Source organism: Vipera ursinii (assembly GCF_947247035.1).
Source record: "Vipera ursinii genome assembly, chromosome: 8".
NCBI lineage: Eukaryota > Metazoa > Chordata > Lepidosauria > Squamata > Viperidae > Vipera > Vipera ursinii.
The window spans coordinates 1,447,399-1,465,972 of NC_139519.1; the positions used below are offsets into that span (position 1 = coordinate 1,447,399).

Consider the following 18,574-nt stretch of genomic DNA (forward strand, 5'->3'; position numbering starts at 1 on the left):
CATGAGGTCTTTCCCATTTATGCCATTTCCCATAGTTTATTTGGGAAGGACCTGATGCATTCATTAACAAGCGTGACCTTGTTAATGAAATTTATTTATTTTTGGGACTTATATGCCGCCCTATCTCCCGAAGGACTCAGGGCGGCTAACAACAATACAAAAGTTAAAAGAAGTTAAATAAACAGCCCCAAAATAAATTAACTAAACAATTAAAAATTAAAACATTTTAAAAACCCATCATCAGTCCAGGTCAGCCTGATGAAAAAGGAAAGTTTTGAGGTCGTGGTGAAAGGACCGGAGATCCGGGGCCATCCGGAGCTCAAGGGGGAGTTGGTTCCACAGGGCTGACGCTCCCACAGAGAAGGCCCTCCCCCTGGGGGTCGCCAGCCGACATTGTCTAGCCGACGGCACCCTGAGGAGGCCCTCTCTGTGTGAGCGCACTGGGCGACGGGAAGTTGTCCCCGGCAGCAGACGGTCCTGCAAATATCCCGGGCCTAGGCCACGTAGGGCGTTAAAGGTAAGTACCAGTACCTTAAATCTCACCCGGAAGACAGCCGGTAACCAATGCAGTTCATGCAGGAGGGGTGTAATATGGGAGTATCGGGATGCTCCCATCACAACCCGCGCGGCCGCATTCTGTACCAGCTGGAGCCTCCGGGTGGTCTTCAAGGGCAGCCCCATGTAGAGAGCATTGCAGTATTCTATCCTAGAGGTAACAAGTGCATGAGTGACTGTATGTAGGGCATCTCGGTCCAGATAGGGGCTCAACTGTCACACCAGGCGAACCTGGGCAAATGCCCCCCTGGCCACGACTCCAATATGATCTTCAAAACTGAGTCGTGAGTCCAGGAGGACGCCTAAATTGCGTGCCCTATCAACGGGAGGTAACACCTCTCCTCCCATAACCAAAGATGGAACCTCTTGGACAAGTTGAGATGCCGGTACGTAAAGCCACTCAGTCTTGGCTGGGTTGAGCTGGAGCCTGTTCTTCCCCATCCAAATCCGTACTGCTTCCAGGCAACGGGACATCACATCGAGGGCATCGCTGGGTTGGTTCGGGGTGGAGATAAAAAGCTGGGTATCATCAGCATATTGATGATACCTCACCCCGAAACCACGGATGATCTCACCCAGCGGCTTCATATAGATGTTGAACAGGAGGGGCGAGAGTACTGACCCCTGAGGCACCCCACAACTAAGGGGCCTAGGGGTTGACTTCTGCCCTCCTGCCAACACCGTCTGCGAACGGCCCGAGAGGTAGGAGGAGAACCACCATAAAACCTTGCCTCCCACTCCCAACCCCTCAAGACGTCGCAGCAAGAAATGGTTATGCCACCCTTACACACACTCTGCCTATCCACTCAAGAACTCCAAAAAGAAGCATCTAGACTGTACTTAATATTTGTGAAAAATAGCCCAGCCCTTTACAGAATTAAAAGGTGGTACATACACAAAAAGTTTATTAAAAGGGTCAAAGAAACAAAACAATGCATCCTCTTGTCATGGAATGATAAGCTGGGCCTCTAATTTTACTTCCCATGGTAAAGCCAAAAAGAAGTCAAATGGTGGGATGTCCTGGTTTCTGGCTGAGGGCAGCCCCAGCGGTGGGGATGATGGAGGAGCCAGCTAGGTTGCTGCTTAAAGTAATAAGTGTGGTGCCAGCTGCTGAAGGCAACATACCCTGTGGAAGCAAATGTCTGCTTGTGAGGCTCTCCCGGGTGTGGATGATGGTACTGCTGTCATCCATTACAGATGGTACTCTGCCCAAAGTTTCCATAGTCCCAGGGATCATCTCCCCTCTCTGTCCTAGGCTTCGGTCAGTCTTCAAAGCTGTTAGCGTAGAGGTGAGTATCACTGTCTTGGAAGCTGTCTGCAAAACAGGTCCCACTTTAGAATGCCCCAAACCGCAAGGTGTGCTGGTTGTAGTCGAGGTGGCAAAGGTCACAGCTCCAGGAAGGGAGGAAGAAGTAGTAGAGGAAGCAGCAGCAGTTGTTTGGACAGCTGTGGCTTTCAGAGGAACAGATGCAGCTTCTGCCATGACAGATTTTGTGAGTGCAGACAGTTTCGCATCTGACATCACATAGAGGGTCTTCATAGGGCTCGTGGTAGTTACTAGGTAAGGAGAAGGGACAAGGGAGATGGTTCACATGGTGTTAAATATTCAACTACTATAACTGAACATCACAGGCATGGATTCCTCAGAGAAACCTCCACAAACTGATGAAGTGATTCTCTAATTCTTCCTGTGACCTCTGCTAGCAGCCTTCAAATCAACCAGGCTTCCCAATCTACCCTCTAGCAACTGAGTGTCTTTAGTTTCATAATTTCGGTGAACCTGTAAATATGGCAATGATTCAAGGAAAGTCAGGAAACATAACGATAACTTTTCCTAAAAATGCATAAACTTTTCTTAAAAATGCATAAATAGAATTGCTGATGAAACTGATTTAATGCCAGGCTTCCACTTCCACCCTGGTGATGCTGGCTGTGGTTAACAGAAGTTGTTGGGACATTTACTCACTAGTCCCGACAGATGTAATCTGGGAAGGAGCAGCTGTCAGAAAAGTTGATGTTTGATCCAATGTTTGTAACATAAACCAGAGATTTAAAATCAGAAGAACCTACCCTTTATTCTTGGGTGCTATTTATAATAAGATACATACAATCACTGATGGCTCTAGCCACATGAAGGGAAAGAAAACCAGGGCTATCACTCTTTCTCACCTACAGACAGTGATACCGCTGAGGATGGCTGAGGATCAGCAGGAAGTCTCTCGGCGCTCTGGGCTTTGCCAAGTTCCAGTTGAGGCAACCGTTTACTGGAAGGAATGGGGCTGGAAGTTGGGCAATTCAGATTCCCAGCTGCATTATCTGCAACCTGTAAAGTGGGACAGGCACCATGAACTGAAATGGAGGCTAATAAAAAGTCTGTTCAAAGAATGCTGCAGTGAGCACAAGGCAAGTCAAAACATCACTTCTCATCACAGCAAGTACAGATTTTCACTGAAATCACCCCACGGCCATCAAGAACCAGGTCTCTAGGTGGATGCCAAAGACCCCTGCCTGATCCTCTCCAAAGGACGTACGAGGCAGATCACACTGTCACGCACATTACCTGGGGCAGTTGGGGAAGCAGCAGCTGCGTCTGCTCCTCCAATTGGCTCTGGGCAGCCCCCCCCGTGGTCTGGCTGAGTGTGGTGGCTCGACTGGCCTGTCCCCGGAGGGTCACTGTGATGGTGGTTGGGGCCTTTAAGCCTGGCAAAGAGGAGGCAAGAGTTACTGGAGGCCCTGAAATGCACATTCCAGCAGAGAGCTTTTTGGACATGAAGAAAATCTGTGTGGAATTTCCCAGGCTGGGCCTCAATTACGAACAGTGTACCAGTAGCTTAGTTTGTCTAGATGGCACTCCGTAAGGCATGAGTTTTTTTAAACCTGCAGGGTGATTACATATGGAAGAATAAAAGGGGGAAGGTTACTGGGCAAACTTTGCTAGAGCTGGTACTGGTTCAACTCCAACACTTTGGCTACTGCCTTACAGAGATTCTTTTCTCAAATTGTGTCACTAAGACATGTAATCAAGTGTCAGCCATCCCAAGAAGAACTTTTCTTTGGTTTGCTCATGCAGCTGGAATCTTACCTGTCCCCTGACCAGAGATGTGAGCCAAAGCAGGGAGGCTACTTGCAAGTTTTGCCAGCCCCCCATTTGTAAGCAGCTGATGAATAGTGGTGGGCTTCCCACTAGCCGAGGCTCCAAGAGATGATAAAGATGTGGCAACTGGGATCGTTCGAACAATAGTGCTTGCGCTGGTGGTGATGGTACTCAGGCTCTGGAGTGGTGCTGAAGTTTTCAAGGTTGAGTTGTTCTGCAAGGTGGAAAGAAGAAAAGGTCACAACAGAACAAAAATCATTTTTCTCTATCCTCTTGGGATAGAGAAAAGAATTTAAACGAAGGAGTGCTTAGTCTGCCACACTCAGGTCTTCAGATCACAATAAGCCATGTACGGGCACCCTGTAAAAAGGAAGAATAAAGGCATTCTCCAGAATGCGAAGAAGCACTCCATCCTTTATAAGCAGAGGCTAAATATAACTTTCCTTAATCTCACCTTTTCTTAAGCTTCACACTCAGGTTTCCACTTGGTCAAATCTGCATCACTGAAATCAGACTTTGCCCATTATTTCATACTTCCATGTTCCATTAAAATGCACATTTTCCACCTACTGAAAGGTGTGCTGGTAAATGTTTAAGACCCAGTTCTCCCGGCTCCATTGCCACTGCCCAACAGCCAGCTGCGTGTGAGATGTTGCAGCTTAGCTCTACTCTCAACTAGCTTACAAAATTCCAGAAAAATTAACAATCTACTGTTGCCCATTGGCACAAGCCACTGTCCTTGGGCCTGTGCTGCCTCTAGTGCCCACCTGTGCCAAGGCCCCAGCAGCAGCAGCACTGGCTGGGAGAGCAGCGGCCTTCGTGTTGATGTCCTGCAGACTGAAGCTCAGACCTTGGAGAAGGCTGCTGGCTGAAGCTGCCCCTAAAGAGAAAAGGCGACAGAAGCTCCGCATCAGGAAATTCAAGGTGTCCTTTAGATATGGCCAGCCAGAACAGCACGTTGGCCAATTCATTGGGATTATATATCTGAAGCAGGTCCCTCTGGAATGGAACCAGAACTTCTTGGATGGGGCCCTGCATCTGGAAGGTCCACTGCTACCTTTGTTATTGTGTTTTAATAGAGGATTTTGTCTCCAAATTTCACTCACTTGGAAGGACTACATAGAGGGTATTGGAGGGGCCGCCTCTTCCCAGTTCCCAGATTTAGCCCAAGAGGCACATTATGGGCCCTGCTAGCCAGAGTGTTTCCCTGGGCAGCGCCTGGGGAAAGCCTTTTCCTCCGTGGCCCCCACCCTATGGAATGTCCTTCTTCTCCGAGGTGGCTCCAACCCCATCGGACTTCCTGAAGGACCTCAAAACATGGTTTTGTCAACCAGCCTGGGGATTCCATGATAGTGTGTGCTATATGGTTACATGATGGTTAACTGGAATGCGCTCCCTGAACATTTTCTTCACCATCTTGTTTTTTATCTTTATTTGGATTGTGTGTTTTTTTTAATCTATTTTGATTGTTTTATTGTGTATGCCATCCAGAGTCGTTACATGAGATGGGGAGTTATATACATGATATAGTTAGACAGACGGATTAAACACGCTTAAACAAAGACATCTGCTCCATTGTGACTATGCCAATAATGCCAGTGGCCAAGCAGTATCCAAATTTGGCTAAAGACAAGGACGCTTTCCTATCGCCCTCCTTCGAGGGCTGCCTCTCCCTTACAGAATCACAGCCTAAAGTTACCTGGGAGGGCACCGGCAGACTGGGCCTGCAAGCAAGTGGTGCCGCTGGTCACGAGTCTGTTCTGCAGAGCATGGAAAGCACTAGGCACTGTGTTGCTCGGGATTGTAACTGAGGGTGTGGGACTGATAGAGGAGGGGCCGTCTGTTGCAGGACTTGGCCTAGGAAATGAGAAAAAAAATGCAGTTACCCAAGCTAGAAAGCTGGTCGGAGGCAGCTAAGCTGGGTGGATTATACCCGTGGATTTCCTTGCACAAATAAGCTGTTGGTATAGCCAGCTGTGGAACTGCTTGCACAGAAAATATTGTTCCCCCCCCGCCCCCAGTCTCAGCTTCCTTGCATATAGCTGTTGGAGCACCTGCTGGAGGCACCCTGTCGATTTCACACCTGCCTTCTCTTGGTGTGGTTGGACTGCAGCATTTCTTCTGATAAATGCCAGTGTAGACACAACTGACACATGACATATACCTCTCCTGAAAACAGAGTTCTGCTAGGTCAGCCCAATAGCCCATTAATAAGAGGCAGACGCCGTCACCCATCCTCATCACAAATTCCTGCTGGAGCCCAGGCAGATGCTCCCTGATAGCCCACCACCAGGGAAGACAGGCTTTTCAATGACAGGGGCGCTCAAAGGCTGCCCAACTTTAAATCTGGAACTTCAGGGTTGAAAAGCAGAAGGGCAACACTGCATCTGCAGGCCTGGCAGCACCTGCTGGAAAACCCCCTGCTTCACTCCCCCGCTGCTATCCCCTTCGGAGCCTTCCTGATCCTGACCAGCCTGCCAGCATGGTCCACCTGCTTCGTCCCACAAAGAGGGGCTCACCCAGCACTCTTGGCTGCTGGCATGGCAGGTCCCTTGGGATCAGGAAAGCTCCAAAGGAGGTAGCTGTGGAAGAGGTGTGTGGGTGGGGGGGAAGCAGGAGGCTTTCCAGCAGGTGCTGTCTCCAGGGTGGTCCCAGGCCAAATGTAAACACCCCACAGGCATGCCTATTTTATATCCTCTCCTCCTCCTTTTGTCTTCGGTGTAGCTGCAACTGACTCCTTTCCCCAGGCTGCGTGCAGCTCCAGTCGGCTGGAGCCTGGCACAGATCCTGGGCACTCAGCAGAGTCCCAGCAACACTGCGGCTCCAGCTGACTCCCCCACAGGCTTGTGCATATGTTGCTGCTGCTTCAGCTCATCTTCATGCTACTGTCAGAATCCATTTATATTTCATTTCTCTTTCTGTGCAAACCCAAATCTCAACCCCCCTTGGATTCTGCCATTCCCAAGGAAGAAAAGGAATAAACATGGGAGTTTATTGCCCCCATTTCCTCTCCTTAGAGAGGAAATCCTCTCCTCCCCCCCCCCGAGCAAACACGTGAGCCAGCAAAACCACCGACTATGGCTAAGAAATAACAGGCTGTTTCAAATGCGGGAGGGAGGGCCACCACGCCGCAGAATGCCGCTTAAAAGCCCGTCAGCGCAAATCAGACCCATCACTGGCCAGGAGATAAGGGAAGTCCCTAGGCAAACCAAAAGACTCCGCAATGAGGGGGATAGAGGGTGTAGAGTCCCCAACCCCTACCAAGGAAAGGGAGGGACTTCTGGCCTACACTGCAGGGGCGGTGGACACCTCGGAGGACAGCTCGAAGGGCGAAACCCTGGTAAGTGGATCCATTCCACCCATCCTCAAGACAGTTACTATATTAGCTTCCTCCATGCCCAAAGCCGTCAAAGTAAAAGCCATAATAGACCTTTACTTTTGCACCCGCTGCCTCATTAACCCGACGCTGGTGGGGAATTAGGGCAATCTGGTGAGAAGACTAAAGCAACCAATCTCCTTTGGCCAGTTAACGGGTCCATAGCAGGGGGTGGGGGTACCAGCTACCCTAACCACCTTACCAGTTCACCTGTCCCTGGGGACCCATGAGGAAGACATAACGTTTGTAGTGACCCCAGGCATGGAATGCCCAATGATTTTAGGACTGGAATGGCTGAAGAAATGGAACCCCTGGGTAAATTGGAGGACAGCAGAACTCAACTTCCTGGAGGGGGAGCATAGGAGTTTACAACCCCAAAGGGCCCCCCCAACCCGAGGAGAGGAGACAGCATTAGTGGCGGAAGAAAAGAGCTCCCTGCTCACCGGCCCACAGACTGTGCTATAGAATTTAAACCCGGGACAAAACTTCCGAAGCCCAGGATGTACACCATGAGGCAAAAAGAAACGATGGAGATGGAAAGATTCATTAAAAAAACCTAGAAAGGGGAATTATTGAGCCTGCTAAACCTGTTAGAGATTAAACTTGATTTGGGTGACAATATTATATAATGGAGTAAAAGCACCTTTAAGGAGTTAAACGGCCTAAGGGTGTAGCTGTAATTATTCCACATAAAAGAGAGTTAGATGTCACACGTAGTTGCTCTTGTATATGTGTTTGATGTTAGTGTTTGGATACCTCTTGTTCTCTTGTTTGCTAACTTGATATTTATTCTCTCAAGAATCAACTGCTTGCTACAGTGTATATTGTTTTTGATATTGGTAAGCAGCTTTTGTATTTTGATACTATGTTTTTATGGACTGACTTTTATGTGCATGATACTGGATTGATACTTGGACTATTTCTTACTGTGTTTCTTTTTGTTGTCTGAGTAAAAATAAGTTATAAAACTCGTGTTAGTGCATTACTGTTTGCCTAAAAGTCCCAGTACAACTTCCACTGAGTATTAATAATACTCTGTTAAACAAACCATTTTTTTTCAACAACATATTCTAACAATGGTTATGGGCCCAGATCCAGTGTGGTGCTGAGGACAGGCACAGTATCTAGGAGCTATTAGTCATTATCTAGGGCTGGATATTGTCAGGACTAGTAAAGGATTTAAACTGTCTCAAGCTAAGAAAATTAATGGTTTGCTGAAACGTTATAATATGGAAAACTGTAAACCAGTAAAAACACCTATGGTTCAAGGTTTTGAGAGTTCAGCAGATAACAGCAATGTCTTTGATAAAAAGATATATCAATCATTAATAGGCAGCTTGATGTATTTATGTAACTGGTCAAGACCTGACATAGCATTTACAGTTAATCATTTAGCTAGATATTGTGAGAATCCTACAACCAGATGTTGGCAAGGTGCGAAAAGAGTTTTAAGATATTTGAAACACACCATACATTATTCTCTATATCTAGAGCCAACAAAGGAATTGGAACTAAAAGCATTTGCAGATGCTAGTTTTGCATCTGATACTGTAACCAGGAAATCCACTTCAGGATTGGTTGTATTATTGGGAAACGCTTTAGTAGGATGGAGGTCTAACAGACAGAAGCATATAAGCTTATCAACAACTGAATCCGAATTTTCTTGTCTATCTTTATTATGTACTGAGCTATTGGTATGGAAACAATTATTGTTTGATATGGGTTTAAATTGTAATGAACCAATAAAAGTGTATGAAGACAATCAAGCAGCTATAAAATTAGCAACTAATGCTGCAGTGAAAACTAGATCAAAACATACGGATCTACGGTATCTAAATGTCAGACAATGTGTTAAAGATAATTTGATTAAACTGGAATATTGTGCAACTGAAGATAATATTGCTGACCAGTTTACTAAAGCTCAGGGTGCTATAAAGCATAAATCTGTTTGTGATATGTGTAATTTGAGATTGTAAAAATATATGTATAATATGCCACCCAAAAGGGGAGATTGTTAGAGATTAAACTTGATTTGGGTGACAATATTATATAATGGAGTAAAAGCACCTTTAAGGAGTTAAACGGCCTAAGGGTGTAGCTGTAATTATTCCACATAAAAGAGAGTTAGATGTCACACGTAGTTGCTCTTGTATATGTGTTTGATGTTAGTGTTTGGATACCTCTTGTTCTCTTGTTTGCTAACTTGATATTTATTCTCTCAAGAATCAACTGTTGCTACAGTGTATATTGTTTTTGATATTGGTAAGCAGCTTTTGTATTTTGATACTATGTTTTTATGGACTGACTTTTATGTGCATGATACTGGATTGATACTTGGACTATTTCTTACTGTGTTTCTTTTTGTTGTCTGAGTAAAAATAAGTTATAAAACTCGTGTTAGTGCATTACTGTTTGCCTAAAAGTCCCAGTACAACTTCCACTGTGTATTAATAATACTCTGTTAAACAAACCATTTTTTTTCAACAACATATTCTAACAAAACCCAAAGTGGCCACCCTGGTCCTGTTCAGGGAGAAGAAGGACGGCTCGCTTCTTTTATACGTGGATTATAGGTCTCTTAACACAATTAGTGAATGTAATCTGTATCCCCTACCCCTAATGAAGGATATGCTATCCCACCTATCGAAGGGAAGGATTTTTACCAAACTAGACCTGAAAGAAGCATACTACCGCATTAGGATTAAGGAAGGAGACGAATGGAAGACTGCGTTCAGTTATCCAATGGGTTGCTACCAGTTCAAAGTCCTGCCGTTGGGACTGCAAGGCCCCCCCGCAGTTTTTATGCAATTAATTAATGAAGTGCTAAGAGAGCACCTATATAAGGGGGTCCTGGTTTACCTAGATGACATCCTTATCTTCACTGAGACCAAAGAGGAGCATATTAATCTAGTCAGAGCAGTTCTGAAAAAATTGTGGGCCGCCCACCTATATGCAAAATTATTGAAATGTGAATTCCACCAGGAAAGAATAGACTACCTGGAGTATCTCATATCCCCACAGGGCATCGAAATGGACCCTGAGAAAGTCAGGGCAGTATTAGAATGGGCACAAGGAAGCAATTGGAAAGTTCCCTGAGGTTTGCAAACTTCTACCACCAATTCATCCCTTCATTCGCCCAAATAGCTCTGCCCCTCACAAACTTGTTGAAAACGAAGGGGAGGTCCCCAGTGAAACCCAGCCAGCCCCTGAAGTGGACAATGGAATGTCAAGCGGCATTTGAGAGGTTAAAGAGACTTTTTTCTGCCAAACCTGTCCTGAGACACCCAGATCCCAATAAACCTTTTGTAATACAGGCAGACGCTAGCGATGTGGCGGTGGGAGCTGTATTATTACAGGAAAATGACAAGGGGGCATTGCAACCGTGTGCATATATGTCCAGGAAACTCACAGAGACAGAACAACGTTAGGCCATGTGGGAGAAGGAGGCTTACGCTGTGTTCTGGTCATTTATTTTATTTATTTATTTATTTTATTGGATTTATATACCGCCCTTTCCCAAAGGACTCCTTCAAGTAAATGACTCCTACATGGCGTCATTTACTTGAAGGAAATAAAATCCCCTTCCAGTTCTGGATAGACTACAAAAATTTGAAAGCGCTAAAAACACCCAGGAAATTCACTGCTAAGCAAGCTCGCTTGTCTCAACATTTTCACTGATTCCGCTTCACACTCAAACACTTACCAGGGGGAAAGAATTTCCTGGCAGATGCATTATCTCGCATGCCCCAATATAACAGTACACGAGCCACTGACTCTAAACCACTTATGCCTGAACAACAACTGGCAGCACCGGTCACCACCAGGGCCCAAGCTAAAATAAAGCTGCAGGTGGATAGCCAAACTGGAATCAAATTCCGAAAGTCTTTGGAAACTGATGAATGGTTCCAGAAAAATAGACATGTATGCACAATCAAAGACGGACTACCCTGGGTGGGTGAGAAGTTATACATACCGGCCACCCAGAGGATCAATTTCATGCAGTTGTGCCATGATACAAAATCAGTAGGACATTTTCGGTTTGTAAAAACCTTAAAGGTAAAGGTTCCCCCACACATGCGTGCTAGTCGTTTCCAACTCTAGGGGCCGGTGCTCATCTCCGTTTCAAAGCCGAAGAGCCAGCGCTTGTCCGAGGACGAATCCGTGGTCATGTGGCCGGCATGACTGGACGCTAAAGGCACATGGAACGCTGTTACCTTCCCACCGTGGTGGTCCCTATTTTTCTACTTGCATTTTTAAATGCTTTCGAACTGCTAGGTTGGCAGAAGCTGGGATGAGTAACAGGCGCTCACTCTGTTACGTGGCACTCAGGATTTGACCTGCCAAACTGCCGACCATCTGATCGACAAGCTGAGCGTCCAAACCCACTGAGCCACCGCGTCCCTTACGTAAAAACCTTACACTTAACTAAAAGGCAATTTTGGTGGCCATCCATGAAAAAGAACATAGAAAGCTATGTGGCCAGCTGTCAAACGTACGTGACGGCTAAGAGGCTGCAAGGGCAGTCGCCCGGACTGTTACAACCAGTGGCAAACCCCTCAACCCCCTGGAAAGTTATAGCCATGGATTTTATAGTGTAATTACCAGAAAGCAACGGGAACACTGTCATTTGGGTGTTCACAGATTTGTTTTCCAAACAGGTGCACTTTATCCCGTGCCAAAAGATTCCTGCTGCAAAAACCTTAGCAAAACTATTTGTGCATCACATTTACAGACTGCATGGAGTGCCCCAATGGATCATATCTGATAGGGGAGTGCAATTTACATCGAAGGAATTTTTATCCCTCTTAGGAATTACTCAGGGACTGTCATCTGGTCATCATCCTCAGACGAACGGCCAATGGGAACGCGGGAACTCTGTACGTGAGCCATATTTAAGATGCTTTATTAATTTCCAGCAAACAAATTGGACGGACCTACTCCCTTTCACAGAAGTTGCTTACAATAACACAGTCCACTCCAGCACAGGCTACACTCCTTTTCAAATAGCCACCAGTCAAAGTTTCAACCCCATGCCAGAACTAATCCCAAACGAACCGGAAATCCCATCGCTGAAACAATGGATGGCACAATAGCAAAACACCCAGCCAATCATTAGGAAAGCTTTAGACGAAGCTAGGCAAGCATACAAAACACAGGCAGACAAAAAGAGAGTTGATCCCACACCATTCAGGGTAGGAGAGATGGTATATTTATCCACAAAATACCTAAAATCCCTACAACCCTGTAAAAAACTCAGACCAAAATATATTGGACCTTTTCCAATTAAAAGAATCATAAACCCAGAAACAGTAGAATTAGAACTACCCAAAGATCTTAGGCAGATACACCAAATTTTTCACTGCAGTTTACTAAAAAGGAAACAACAGTCACCCTTATAACCAACCCCCCCACCACCTCCAATCATGGTTGAAGGAGAACAACACTTTGACGTAAAAGAAATCCTAGATTCTAGAAAGCACCACGGAGCAATTCAATACTTAGTAGCTTGGAAACACCTCCCCTCCTCAGAAAATGAGTGGGTGAATAAACGTCACATTAGAGCACCCAAGTTGCTAAAGAGGTTTCATACAGAATATCCCAGCAAACTGGGCTAACATCTATATTTTTGTTTCCTCTACAGGTGGATGTCTCCTATTTTTAAAGGAGGGCAGGATGTCAGAATCCATTTATATTTCATTTCTAACTGTCTCTTCTGTGCAAACCCAAATCTCACCCCCCACCCCCGGATTCGGCCATTCCCAAGGAAGAAAGGGAATAAAGATGGGAGTTTATTGCCTCCATTTTCCTCTCCTTAGATGTAACGTTTTGTTTATCTAGCCTGCCTGTTACCCATCACAATAAGATCGATGAGAGGCATTCTCCCTCTCATCTTAAGAACAACTAAGAAAGGGGGTGGGGGGATTCTGGTTTGTTTCTCCGGATGGAATGTGAAGGGGAGAGAGTGATTGTGCTATGAATGGAGTGATGGTTCTCTTTCCCACGAGGGGCTTGCCACTTGGAACTTGACTGATCCGGAACTGACCAAATGAACTGAGGGGTGGGGTTTGGGGACACTTTAAAAATATCGATCCGTGAAGGGATTCTTCAGATCCTGTCTATTTCACTCTCTATCATCCATGTCTTAGTAAAAGTTTCTGCTTGGATAATCTTGTCTCCAAGAGTCTTTCTTTCTTAAGATGTGGAGTGGGTTCTAACAGCTACACTTTCACACTTTTTACCCATTTCCTTTTTACAGTGCTTTTCAATCCATCGTACGTGTACCACCTAGCAGGTTCAATGTACCACCAATGGTATGTGTATCCCCTGCTCTCTTGGATCTATTCCTTCTGATCGAAGGTAGCATAAGGAGCCATCCAGAATAGAGGCTTTTCTCCTCAGTCATCTAAACTTGCAACTTGGGCTGTGTCTGCAGATACTCACATTGAAGTGGCAAGCAATCCTGTCACCTCCTTTGTACCGGCCATCATCTGCCCCAAAGTCATGGCAACAGGCTTTCCTGCAGCTACTGTAAAATGAAAATATAGATTAAGAAGAATCAGGTAATCCTAACATACAAAATCAGCCTCATTCTAACATGTACAAAGATTGAGAAAAAAAACCCTACACTCATCTTGCAGTTCGTAAGCTGTCATGACTTTGAAAAAGACGTAAAACACCACAACACCTGGCTGCTTACTTAGCAGGTGCCAAAAAATTTAAACACCATGCTTCAGCTTTTACAATACGCAAGAAAACAAATGAAGCTCCATCCCTGCCTTCATAAATGAGATGCAGCAGCTCTACTACTATCTCTTTTTCCAGATTCCTTCTCTGCCCAAACACCTCTTCTCATCAGTCAGTCATTCACAGCAGGACTTATCTTAATCTGTTTTACTTTGCCAGCATTCTCCTAAAATATTTATAAAATACACAGGAACAGAAATGAGTTAAAATTATATATTTATTGCAGTGTTTGGATACAAATAAAAAAATTGTCTTGCTCATTCCTCCTGTCCACGTATGGTAAGAGGGAATTCTTGTTTGGTTCAAGTTTACTTCTGTATTTCATTATTTTCTGTAAAGAGAAATAAAGTTTGGATAATTACATTTTTTTTAAAAAAGAAGCTGAGACTTTCAAAGCTGATCTTCTATGACCAAATACAAATTAGTTAATTTGTACGGTAAAAAATCTACTGTTGAATTAATCAAAGGCAGATTTTCAAAAGTATAATATTGTACAGCTTTGGAAGTCTCCAGGCCCCAATGTGCTGCGGTCGGTTTATTCAGTCCTGCTCCACATGAAGGGCTGTTGTAGAAGGGTGGACATGACTCCAAAGCCTTAACCTCACTCAGAAGGACCCTTCAGTCTGCAATTGCTCCTGCCGTCAACATGGCCGTTTCTGCCAGAGGCTGCATTCATCCATGTCGGTGGCCTCAGATATCAAGCGCTCATCCAGCGAGCTGCAGCTATTCCCAACACTGGGGCCAGCAGAACTTACAAGAGACACATCTAAAAGGAAGTTCTTTCTCAGTGATTTTGGTTATGAAGTCCTGTCAATACTTGTGGGTTCCTTTCAAATGTATTATTAGTACCATTTAAATTAGAAGGGGATTTATCAAAACTACTACTAAGGCAAATAAGCTGGAAAGTCTTTAAACATCTGTCAGTTTGGGGAAGACAACTGAAGTCTGAGAAACGATTTGATAACCCAGGGGTCCCTAGCCTTTCTGGCTTTGTGGACCGGTAAAGGGACGCGGTGGCTCAGTGGGTTAGGACGCTGAGCTTGTCGATCGGAAGGTCGGCAGTTTGGCGGCTCGAATCCCGAGTGCCGCGTAACAGAGTGAGCGCCTGTTACTCGTCCCAGCTTCTGCCAACCTAGCAGTTCGAAAGCACGTAAAAATGCAAGTAGAAAAATAGGGACCACTCCGGTGGGAAGGTAACAGCGTTCCGTGCGCCTTTGGCGTCTAGTCATGCCAGCCACATGACCACGGAGACGTCCTCGGACAAGCGCTGGCTCTTCGGCTTTGAAACGGAGATGAGCACCAGCCCCTAGAGTCGGAAACGACTAGCACGCATGTGCGGGGGAAACTTTACCTTTACCTTTTTAGGGGGGAGAGGAAATAGTTCAGTGGCATGCACATTTGTGTCCGCAGCTCCATTTGCACTTGTGAGTGGCAGCCACTCGTGCATGCAAATGGAACTGCGCGTGTGTGCTTGCCTGCCACTTATGTAACCTGGTTCTGAATGGACTATGGGCAGTACCAGGCCATAGCCCAGGGGTTAAAGACCCCTGTGGTAACCACATCCAAAAGCAAGATCTGCAAAAAACACTGACTAACTAAAACAAAGACTTTTTCCAATGGGAAATACTGAGGGAGTCCATGGAAGTGCTTGCCTTTCTAAAGAGAATACAATGCTGGCGTGTTTCCTTTGGGAAGCCATGGACAAGGACACAGTTGAAAGTTAAGATATCAACCCTCAGAATTTTTAAAAACCCAGGCAGATTCCATGAAGTTTCATTTTGCTCTCCATCAATCACCTTCACTACATGATGAAATGCAACTCACCAAAAAGAAACATTTCACCATACAAATCATGGAGAGGATAACAGATTCAGCAGTATCTGCCAAAATCAGGCAAGAATCTTTTGTGAGTCATGACCTGCTTCTCATCAATCAAAATTCACAAAAACCTTCAGTTCTGCAACAACTACGCCACGTGTTCGTCTTCGTAATGAGTTGTACAGTTACACTTATGCTTTACAAACACATTCACAAAATCAAAACCGCAGCTAAGAAATGTCACAAACTGTAATCCTAAAACATTTTTAGAACAAGCTCACCATTAAGGAGGATTTCAGGAGATTCCCATTCCCTCTTCCTTCCAGCCCCCAGATTAAACCTGCTTTGCTCACAGTTGACCAGAACGAAGGAAAACCTGGGATACTCCACTTTATCTTCTGTACTGCCCACCTCCAGATATGTATAAGTGGCTCCTCAGGACTCACTTTCTGGTGGTCCATCCAAGGATGTGCCATTTCCAGATCCAGCAGCTTCTCCATGAGAGACGATGGTCACCTTAATTTTGGCTCGCTTGGAAGATTTGTTGCCATGAGTGGGGCTGGAGGCCTGATGCCTCTTTAGTTGCTTCCGGAGCTCTTCTTTTTCCCCTGCATCTGGGGACAGCTCTGGAGGGAGAATGACACAGGGGAAGAAGTACTGAGCGGCCTGTACCTGGATCCCCCCACTGGGTGTACCATCGGCCTTCTCTATGCTGCTTGCACAAGGAAGCGCCAGGACTCCGCATCTCTGCCTTCAGAATCTCTGCTGTTTCTACTGCAGAAATCAGTTACATGAACCACAGATGTCTGGCAAGCGCTCTATTCTAATGAAGGGTGGAGACTAAAGGTCCACACACAGAGAGAGGTTTGTAATGAGCATATCAGGTCCCACTACAGACCCCTAGAGCCTTGAGCACTGGACTTCAATAGCACATTCTCAGAGCCCAACCCTGAGCTATTTCAGCACAAGATGTCCAGGATTATTTCTTCTAACCTTCTTCGATATCTTACCTTCAAAGCACAGCACAAGTGTTTCGTACTATACACAGGGTTAACAATAAAGAGAAGACACATTCCAAACCTCTAATCAAAGCTCTTTCCCAGGTAGATCGAACAAACTGGATGGACACAGGATGACTGGATGCTTCTGGAAATCAATCTAGCCAGAAGCAACATCATTCTGTGCTATTTCAGAGCATCCCACCACTTTCTCAGATGTGAGTTGCACTGAACTCAGTTATTTATTCTTCAGTAAACCTGGTTTGGAATGTTATTATGGTTCTGCATCTCATACAAACAAAATCTAGAGCAGGGGTATTAAACTGCCGGCCCATGGGCCAGATGCATCACGCACAGGCCACGCCTAACCAAGCTCCCCAAAGGCAAAAAACATCATGCTACGTCATGTGACACGGCAAGTTTGACAGCCCTGATTTAGAGGCTTGAACAAGTTTACATGTTGTATTTGTAAATGACTGACATTTAAACAAAACAAACACTTACACAGATATCCATGTAAAACTAAAACAAACAGAGTAGTCATAAAAGCATTCTGACACACCACGGTACTAATGAGAAAAAGAGGCAATGAATTACAGGTAATCCTTGATTTATGGCCTTAACTGAGCCTGGAATTACGGCTGTAAGTTGTGGCAGTCATTAAGCAAGTTGTCATGTGACTGCACCCAATTTTACAACCTTTTTGGAAGTGATCGTTAAACAAATATGGTGGTTGTTAAATGAATGCCATGACTGCTAAGCAAACATGGCATAGTTAAACAAACCCATTATAGCCAATGGCAATTTTTGCTGGAAACCAGCAAAATGCCAATTTTTGGCAAAAGAAACCCACCACAAATCCTAGTCATGTGACTGAGAAACTGCAAAAGCCATAAATGCAGGCTGGTTGCCAAGCTCCCAAGATGTGATCACCTGACCATGGGGGGGGGGAAAGCAGCTGTCAGAACTTCAAAACTGGGTTGTAAATAGCTCTGAGATGGTCTTCAACTTCAAATAGTCACACTTAGTGACTGGTAGTAACTTAAGGACTACCTGTTTGTAATTCCCCACTCAGGAGGGGTTCCATGTCTTGGGAGAAGTTTCAGCCTCCCTCTCATCCCTTTAATTCTGATTAATCAAAGGTTCCCCCTCTTGTTCAGCATGCCATTTCACTGATTCTGCTTGAAGTCTTGAAGTCTTCATCATTATCATCATCATGCCTCTCACTAACTTTTATAAATTATAAATAGAATATTGTCACTTTAAATGTGCACTAATCAGCATACATTAAAATGAAATTTCCTTGCACTCAGCTCTCCAAAAAATCATTAAAAATGCCATGTTCAGAACAAAGCAGAGCAGGACAGGCCCAGCTGTGCCCTGCAACAGGGAAGGAAAGGAATGGGGAGCAGCTGCTCTCTCCAGGCTCTTGCTTAGGCCAAGACCCCAAAGGGGCATTTGGCTCTGCCTACCATTCTGTCACTGGGATCCCCCTGGAGAAGGAAGCCCCATCTTGAAGGATGCCTGCAGACCAAAGCAGGAACTCGATGGAAGCCACCTGGAGATGGCGCTTCTGCAGCACCACAACAGGGGCCTGGTCTTACCTTGGGCTTGCTTGGGCATCATGGCTCCTTCCATTCGCTGCACAGACCTTTTCAGCAACTGGCTGGCACCAACCTGGCTGGACTTTTGAAGAGAAGACACCGCCATTTTAGCCTTGGGACTGGAGGCAGGGCTGCTGGAGACACTGGAAAATTCCTAGGAAAAGAGAGCCTCCGGTTTATGAGATTGGCAGCACATGGAAAAGATTAATGCTCACCAACCCACCCCCTCTGTCCGTCTCCTGGCCTTGCTCATCCAATCACATCCCACAGAGGAGCAATACTGAAGTGCGGCAGTGCTCAAAGTGAGCATCTTCCCAAAGGCAGCTTGATGATCTAGCCAGATGATAGACCTACCAGGAAAAGGTCGACATTTGACATGCTATTG

At 45.4% G+C, this 18,574-nt stretch overlaps 1 protein-coding gene and 1 long non-coding RNA gene across 5 annotated transcripts in view; one reads left to right on the top strand and one right to left on the bottom strand.

Annotated features, from left to right (window-relative positions):
• The window catches only part of KANSL3 (KAT8 regulatory NSL complex subunit 3), a 41,935-nt gene that overhangs the window by 6,603 nt on the left and 16,758 nt on the right, over positions 1-18,574 (bottom strand). For 3 of the 4 annotated variants that reach the window (XM_083368295.1, XM_083368294.1, XM_083368293.1), the window contains 9 exons: positions 18,190-18,343; positions 16,034-16,213; positions 13,467-13,551; positions 5,349-5,506; positions 4,417-4,529; positions 3,638-3,863; positions 3,116-3,255; positions 2,725-2,878; positions 1,433-2,112 (listed from right to left, as the gene is read on the bottom strand). In XM_083368295.1, the coding sequence (XP_083224421.1) occupies positions 1,559-2,112; positions 2,725-2,878; positions 3,116-3,255; positions 3,638-3,863; positions 4,417-4,529; positions 5,349-5,506; positions 13,467-13,551; positions 16,034-16,213; positions 18,190-18,343 (1,764 nt within the window). In that variant the 3' untranslated portion in view covers positions 1,433-1,558. Of the gene's footprint in view, positions 1-1,432; positions 2,113-2,724; positions 2,879-3,115; positions 3,256-3,637; positions 3,864-4,416; positions 4,530-5,348; positions 5,507-13,466; positions 13,552-16,033; positions 16,214-18,189; positions 18,344-18,574 lie in introns of those variants that run through there. The other variant, XM_083368296.1, reaches the window with a different exon arrangement.
• On the top strand, positions 13,472-15,364 carry LOC310643761. The gene is made up of 2 exons (XR_014493139.1): positions 13,472-14,782; positions 15,144-15,364. It is a non-coding gene; the product is annotated as an uncharacterized lncRNA (long non-coding RNA).